Source organism: Belonocnema kinseyi, chromosome 1 (genome assembly GCF_010883055.1).
Source record: "Belonocnema kinseyi isolate 2016_QV_RU_SX_M_011 chromosome 1, B_treatae_v1, whole genome shotgun sequence".
NCBI classification, from domain to species: domain Eukaryota; kingdom Metazoa; phylum Arthropoda; class Insecta; order Hymenoptera; family Cynipidae; genus Belonocnema; species Belonocnema kinseyi.
In genome coordinates, this window is record NC_046657.1 from 89,277,513 (window position 1) to 89,285,510 (window position 7,998).

The following is a 7,998-nucleotide window of genomic DNA, read 5'->3' on the forward strand; positions in this document are numbered from 1 at the left end:
AGCTCCAAGGAGATTATGTTGAAAAATAAAAAAAAAATTTACCCAAAAAAAATTGTTTTTATACTTCATTCTAAGGACTTATTGAACTACCCTCGTATATGCATTCGTGCGCAGTGTTCGTGTGTTCTTTAAAGATAAATATAATAAAAGCATAAGTCTAAGTGAATAACAATAACATTATCAAATGAAATCTTGAAATAATTTTTTCATTGACAATGCTGTGTCTTCTAAAGACTCATTAGGAGTCATCGAAAATTTTAATAGATTCACTCTATCAAACTTTAATAATGGGACATTGGGACAGGCATTCAAAGTTTCAGTGACTGGCTTTAAAGCATTATTATATGAGTGTTTCAAGAACTCTATTCCTCTGTTCTTAACATTTTCATTGAAAGGCCTATGTAATTTCTAGCATTCTTCCTACTTTTTAAATATGCATCAATCAAAGTTTCTAACGGCGATACTTCCAATTTGTGATATATGTTTGGGCCTATCCTAGAGTGGTTGACTTGGTTCTTTAAAATTTCAAAAACTAATTTTTTCCATGTATACGCCAGTATCAATATTTAATCAAATTGTCGTAAATCTGAGATTTTTTACTATTTTTTGTTACGAAAAAAGTACCATGACTTCAAAACGCATTACAAACTCGTAAAATCCTTCTTAAAAAATAGGTCCGTTTCGAAAATCTTGCCGGTTAGTTAATTTGAAAAACTGGCGGGAAATAACGTTGCCATATTCATACACATAATTATCAAGAATTAAGTTTCAGTGGAAGAGCAGTGATAAGGAATATAACATTTGTGTGCATAATAAAACTGAAAAAAATTTTTAATTTACTTACATAAAATTTTAGTGTTAAACCAAATCCAGACATATTTAGTAGAATTAAAATTTGTACTTGACATAAGCAAAAGTATCCTTATTGTCAAATATCAAACAAAAGTTGTATTTTTAAAATTGGTGAAAAATCACCATTTCTCAATATTTGCATTGCTTTATTTAAATTGAAATAATTATTTTTGAAAACTAAAACATACTCAAAAAGATAACGTTTGAAGTTAAAATAATTCATTTTCAACCAATAAAAAGGTACCTGAGGGGCTGCGGTGAGCAGGTCGCCCAAGCATTCAAAGCACTCGGCCGAAATCAGATATAGTTGGTTGTAATCTGCTCTAGTTGCTGGTCACTGTGATTTCATGTGACTCCCGTACTTGCGGAAGACCCCATAGCGATTAGTAGGAATCTCTGAATTCTATTTCGTAGTCCCTTAATTAGTCTCAGTAAGTATCAGGTAGTCACGAGAACTCTCACTTTAGCCGGTCGCTGCGGCGAGATCCCTGTCGGGAACACTCGAGAGATCTGTTTGAAGAACACTGGAGCCGCGTTTATATCCGCTCTCACTTTTATCCTCTCATGCTTATATGCCCACCAAAACTCTCATTTACGATAGACTTTACGACACTTCTTATTTTCGGGGGTTTTGGGGAAGCGAACAAAAAGTATCAGATAACCTTCTCTCCTGTGATACGCGCGAGCCACGCCGCGTTCGGCGTAATAGGCTTAGCCGGTCGCCTATGTGTGAGGGTGAGATGAAGCAAGGAGTGAGGGCAAACGAGCGAAAGGGAAATTGCGAAACGAGAAGTGCCGTAGATGACTGTATATCCGCATGGTATCCACAACCTCGCAGTACCACATGACAAACGCAGAAATTTGGTAATCATTTAAACGAATTTTGTTTGTTCAAATTATTTATCTTATACAAAGCGTACATTTTTTTTTCTTTTCTTTAATTAATGACATAATTGCCGGATGTTTAAAGTTATATTTTTCCTTAAGGTTATTTAGCAATTTTCAAACAAATTTTCATTCGTTTAAATCATTTTCGTTTCTGTAGATTCTAAAAGGTTATTCTTTTCTGCAATTATGATACAATTAACAAATGTTGAGAGTGATACGATAAATAAATTTGTAAATAAAGAAATAATTTGTAACTAAAAGAATTAATTCTTAACCAAATCAAAATGAATTTTTAACCAAAACTACATGGCCATAAAATTGTAATAGTTAAATATTAAATTGCTAAAATTGCTTTTCAATTAAGAAAACTGATTTTCAATCAAAGAAATAAATTTACAAACAAAAAGATTAATTTTCAATCAAATATATGATTTTTTCAATCACATTTTGAATCTTTAAGGAAATTTTCAATGTAATAACTAACTTTTCAATCAGAGAAATGAATTTTCAACCAAACAGGCCAATCAGTCGCTAAGAAGATGAATATATAACTACAAAAGACAACGGTTTAACGAAATTGTTGCTAAATTAATTTTTAACTGGGGAGGGGCAGCGAAGAAATTACGTCCGGTCCGGTTGAAGTCGATCAAACAAAGTAGCAGATAAGCTTCTAAATTCCTGATTGAAGTAATCCAGAATATGTGTCTCCGAGTCAATCTAACAAAGCACTTTGTACCAAAAAATTGTTTTTGTTTTTTTGGAAATTAGCAGAGATGTAGCCTCCTAAGACTACGACCACGATCGTTTACCAATGATCGATCCAGACACCACCAGAAGAAACTTATGTAAATCAAATACAATTTTTTTAAGATTTTCGCGTAGGAAAAAGTCTAAATTTAAACATTATAATTTTGAAAAAATTAGATATTTTATAAATAAGAAATTACCTTGTATTTTTCGTGCTCTTTTGTTGAATTCTGCCAGGATTGAAATAATTCTTCTATTTCTTCTTCATTATGAGCAAGAATTCTATTTTTTTCTTTTTCTTGCTGTTGTAACATATCTACTTTTCTTGCATATCCATCTCGTTCTCTCTTTATTTGTTCTAGTTGTTTCTAAAAAATGCATAAAAATTAAAAATATTTTCTGTAAAATATGTCTTTAGCAAAATAAACATAAAGAGATTCTTAACAAGGAGTGATCACTCGTTTCACCCACAGATAAATTAAGTTTTATGTCTACTTCTTGATCGATTCTAAATCGTAGCCTGTTTAATTCATCCAACTGAGCATCGGAAACACGAGATTCGTTATCGAGAGAATCCTGCAGTTTCCTTTTTTCAAATTTTAACACATGTACCTTCAACCCAAAAAGATATTTTTTTAAATATTTTTATCACAAATTTACTTTGTAGTAGAAAGTTAAATAAAATAGCTTATTTATAAATATATACTTTAGTTCTTAAGTCTTCCACTTCGTGACATTTCTGATCTAACACGTCCTAGAAAAAGATAATATTAAGTGCTAAAAAAGGAAAAAACCGAAAAAATAAAAACATTTGAACTTAAATCTTACTTTTATACTTCTTACAGACATTCTCATGTCTTTAATTTTCTCTTCGCGTTCTTCTAATTCTGCATTTTTTACCTGCAATTTTAATTTTAACGTCATACAATTTCAATAAAAAATATTCACGTAAGTATAATAATGTATGTACTTGAACTTCATTCTCGAGAGCGATTATCTTAGACTCCTTTTCAATGATTTGAGATTCATAAGCTGATCTACTTTCACTCTCGCTTTCAGATGATTCTGTAGTATCAAATCCTGAATTTACTGAGCAGAAAGATTTTTCATCTCTCACAGTCGAATTGGGTGTTGCTGAACTAATCTACAAATATATTTTTATTTAAAAAAATTTAATTGTTTAATGTCTTAGAGCAGTGTGCTGATTTGTGTAAATATGCGAGGAAATCTTTACATTTTAAACTTTTTTATTAAAAAGAATGCGGCAAAAGATTTTGAAGGGAGCAAACTCGTTTGAATAAATCAGCACGGCAGTATACGCATCCCAGTAGGCACAAAATTTGTCGACGTCTTTACGACATCGTTGCGACATTTTTAGGACACCTTGACGACATCTTATGTCCATCTCCTTAAGGTGTCCTTACGATATCATAAAGACGTCGTATGATCTAATGTTGTCTTTACGACATCGTAAAGGTACCGTAACGAAATGGACATAGGATGTCGTAAAGTTGTCGTGAATATATCATAACGATGTCGTACAGACGTGGCCAAATTTTGTGCCCACTGGTATTACACCTCAATTTTGCTCAAATTGTTAAGAAAGCCTGAAACTTTGTATATATATTTTTAGTAAAGAACAAAAATATTGCTATGGGATACAACTTTGTTTTTTATTTTTATTTTAACAAGCAATATTTTTATTAGGATAAACCAAGAAAATACTTTTTTAAACTGAAAACGAGCCTGAAGATGTACTAGCCTGATCAGTCAACAAATTTTTTAAACTTATTAGAACTTGCTTTGACACTATTTAAACTTATAGCCTCTGCTTTGAACTTTTAACTCCTAGAGAATGAAACATTAGAGCCTACTCTAAGGCTGTAACTCCTTTCTGAAGCTACTTTGAATCTTTAGAGCCTATATTTTTAAAACTCAAGATCCTACTTCGACGTTGAGTAACCTCCACTGCAATAATAACCCTACATTGAATCTTTTGAGCCTAAAATGTTCTAACTTCATAAAAGTAAAGTAAAAATTATTTTTTACTCAGGTTAATTAAACTCATTTTTCATCTTAATGACTGAATGCGCACTTAATTAACAAAAATATTTACTTCAAGATTCAACCTAATTGTCATTAATTATTTATATATAAATCAATACTTCTTCGCACTGCTTAATCACAGAAAAATATTTTCTCTTAACTTAAAATGCTGAAAATGTGTATAAGAATTTTACTAAATATTGTCGATTAGTAAGTAATTATAAACATTTTCATCAATAACACAGCGACACAAAAAAAGTGTGCGGATCTGGTAACAAGACACACGTATTGCTATGGATTTTGGGGCGCTGAATTCAAATTCGGTATCAAAAATCACCCATCACGTCATGGTTGAGCCATAACCTCAAAAAATGACGAAACATCATGCACTAAGGCAAATTAATTTCAAAATAATGAGAGTGATGCAAATTTTCACTTCAAAAACATGTCGACAACTGTGAAGGATCAACCCTTGCCTGATATCAACTTATTTAACATAACTTTACCCAACAGAACCTGACCTCACCTAACCTGAATTAACAGAAATTTATTGACCTACACGTAAAGCTCTGGAAGCATATTTTCCCAGTAGCAAATGTGTGCTACATCGAATGGGTCAACTCGAGCTTAACCTAGAAATAAATCTAACCTAGCCTAGTCTAACCTAGCCTAACCTAAACTAACTTCAAGAAACACAATTAAACTGATTATGTTGTCCCGTTGTGTTTGCGATACCGTTTCATTCAGCTTCGGCTAAACCTATATAGAGGTTTAACCTATCCTAACCTAACAAAATCTGACCTAACCTAACCGATTACGCTGGCAACCCTGTTCTTGCGTACTTTCATATTTTGACATTAATAGCAGTAAATGTGTGGAGTTTCGTAACCGCTTGTTGCTAGCATTATTCGCCTGTGTCTGTAACCAGGGCATCTCCACGTGGTGACGGTGGGCAACGGATCCACATTGGCTGAGTCCCTGGGTAAACGGCGTTCATGCCGTATGGCAGACACAGGTAAAAAGTGTATTACGATGCAGGTAAAAACTCCAGTATCGGCGTCTGGTCAGGGTGTGAAAGCGGACTCTCCGACGTCGTCATCATGCAACCGTAGCTCTTCATCAATGGATCACTTGGTTGGTGTAGAGTCTCATGCTACAAGGAAAAAAACCACGAGCATTTCTCAATCGTATGCCTGCAAGAATAGCTCAGATTCATTCTGTTACATTTGCAGTAAATATGAAGTGAGCAGTTTGCGAAAATCAATCGACGAGGAAGTGAAAAGTTTAAGAAAAGTGTTTTGACCGTAAATTGCTGCACCAAGAAACAAAATGGGTTCCTCACGTCATTTGCAATTCCAGCAGACTTATGTTGTATCGTCTAAAAAATTCAAACAACGAAAAGTACCGCAAATACTCTACACCAACCACATGGAAAAACCCCGTTATTGCGAAGGACTGCTACTTTTGCATGAATTCCGTCAAAGGGTTTAATGCCAAAAATAAGAATAACATTTCGTACATTAATGTGTGGACAGTCACAAGAGCAATTGAAATCAATAAAAATGCAAGCCAGACTGATTAAAGCGCTTTAGAAGATGATAGAATGGAAGTTGAAAGTCAACGTCATGGAGACGATAGTGAAACCAGTGATCGAACAGAAAATAGTTCTGATGATTCCGATGAAAATGACGAAAAAGATGACGAATATGGCGTGCATAAAATGAAATTGAAGGTTCCAATATTAGTGTCGCAACTAGAATTGAATGATTTGATTGGAGATCTTGGATTACCGAAAGACGGCGCTAAATTGGCCGCTTCATTTCTAAAACGAAGAAATCTTCCAGAGCCAAAGACAAAAGTTTCATTCTATCGCGACAGGGAAAAAGAATTCAGAAAGTTTTTCGTTAAAGACGAAGAGACGTCTTTAGTGTACTGCACTGACTTTAACGGACTAATGAACCACTTAAAGACAAATGTGTACAGAGACGAAGCATGGCGACTTTTCATTGATTCGTCAAAACGCAGCATTGAGGCTGTTTTACTGCATAATACGAATACTTACGCTCCTACCCCTATTACACAGTTAATTACACGAATCACAAATGGCAAATATGTGGTGGTCTCAAAATCATAACAATGACATTAGGCCAACAATCGGGTTTCACGAGAAAGCCATGCTTTATATGCCTGTGGAATAGCAGAGATCTAGCCAATCATTACAGCAAAAAACATTGGCTTTTAAGAGATTCATTCAAACTTGGTTCACATAATATCATAAACCAAAGCCTCGTTGATCCAGAAAAAATTTTACTACCACCCCTCCACATAAAGCTTGGGCTCATGAAGCAATTCGTCAATGCGTTAGACAAAGATGGGCAATGCTATAAGTATCTATCCCTTAAATTCCCTAATGTTTCATACGCTAAATTGAAAGAAGGAGTCTTTGTTGGACCACAGATTCGAATATTGACAAGAGATACTAATTTCGTGAGCCACATGACGAAAATTGAAATAGACACTTGGGAAAGCTTTAAAGCAGTAAACGCAAATTTCCTTGGTAACAAAAAAATTCCAGGCTACGAGAATATTGTTGCGAAAATGATAAGAAACTACTGGATAAGTTTCCAGAAAATGTTGATGATTTCAGCGAAGAGCAAGCGCAACATTTTCATCAAGACATAAAAGTGATGGAACAGCGAGATCAGGGTAGATGGGACGAGGTCATGATGGCTGATTTTTGCTGGATGTTGAAAAGGGAAACGAATGTAGCTCTTAAACGTAAGCGTAACCCTTTGCATCGTTCCTTCGAAGAAAAAAGGACACGTTATAGCAGGTAGAAAATAGACTGAAGTAGGTCTATAAATCGATTTAATTACAATAAAAAGCAAGATAAAATGTAAACAGGAAAGATAGTATAAATATATCCCTTGAGTTCAATAAAAGCAAAGAGAAAAAAATTTTGAATAAAACTCTTATTCATTTGCATTTTCAAGTTACAGTTCTACATTTTAATTGATACAAACATTGTCAGGTTAATTGAAATGGGGTCAATTCTACTTGTAGTTCGAAGTTTCTTCAAATGAGTAATGTGCGTCTAAGTTTTTAACCACCTGTAGTACAATGAAATGAATTTTATTGTGTTACAACGGGAACACTTAAGTTAAGTTGTGTTGCGTTAAGCAAAATTTCGTTAGATTCTGTTAAGTTAGATTCATTTGTAGGTTAAGATCGAGTTAACCTATTAAATATAGCACAAATTTAAGACTGAGAACCGTTTTGTTAGGTTAGGATAGGTTAAACCTCTATGCAGGTTAAGCCGGAGCTGAATGAAACGGTACCGCAAACACAACGGGACAACACAAAGAGTTTAATTGTGTTATGTGAAGTTAAGTTAGGTTAGGTTAGGTCAGGTTTTTTTTAGGTTAGGATAGGTTTGACCTCTTTGCAGGTTAAGCCCAAGCTGAT

The 7,998-nt window shown here is 34.0% G+C and overlaps 1 protein-coding gene across 6 annotated transcripts in view; it reads right to left on the reverse strand.

Moving 5' to 3' along the window:
* The window catches only part of LOC117168269 (spindle pole body component 110-like), a 157,032-nt gene that overhangs the window by 80,505 nt on the left and 68,529 nt on the right, over nt 1–7,998 (reverse strand). For all 6 annotated transcript variants that reach the window (XM_033353789.1, XM_033353783.1, XM_033353797.1 and 3 more), the window contains exons 5-9: nt 3,458–3,631; nt 3,316–3,387; nt 3,194–3,241; nt 2,959–3,099; nt 2,688–2,855 (exon numbers count right to left, since the gene is read on the reverse strand). In XM_033353789.1, the coding sequence (XP_033209680.1) occupies nt 2,688–2,855; nt 2,959–3,099; nt 3,194–3,241; nt 3,316–3,387; nt 3,458–3,631 (603 nt within the window). The remainder of the gene's footprint in view (nt 1–2,687; nt 2,856–2,958; nt 3,100–3,193; nt 3,242–3,315; nt 3,388–3,457; nt 3,632–7,998) is intronic.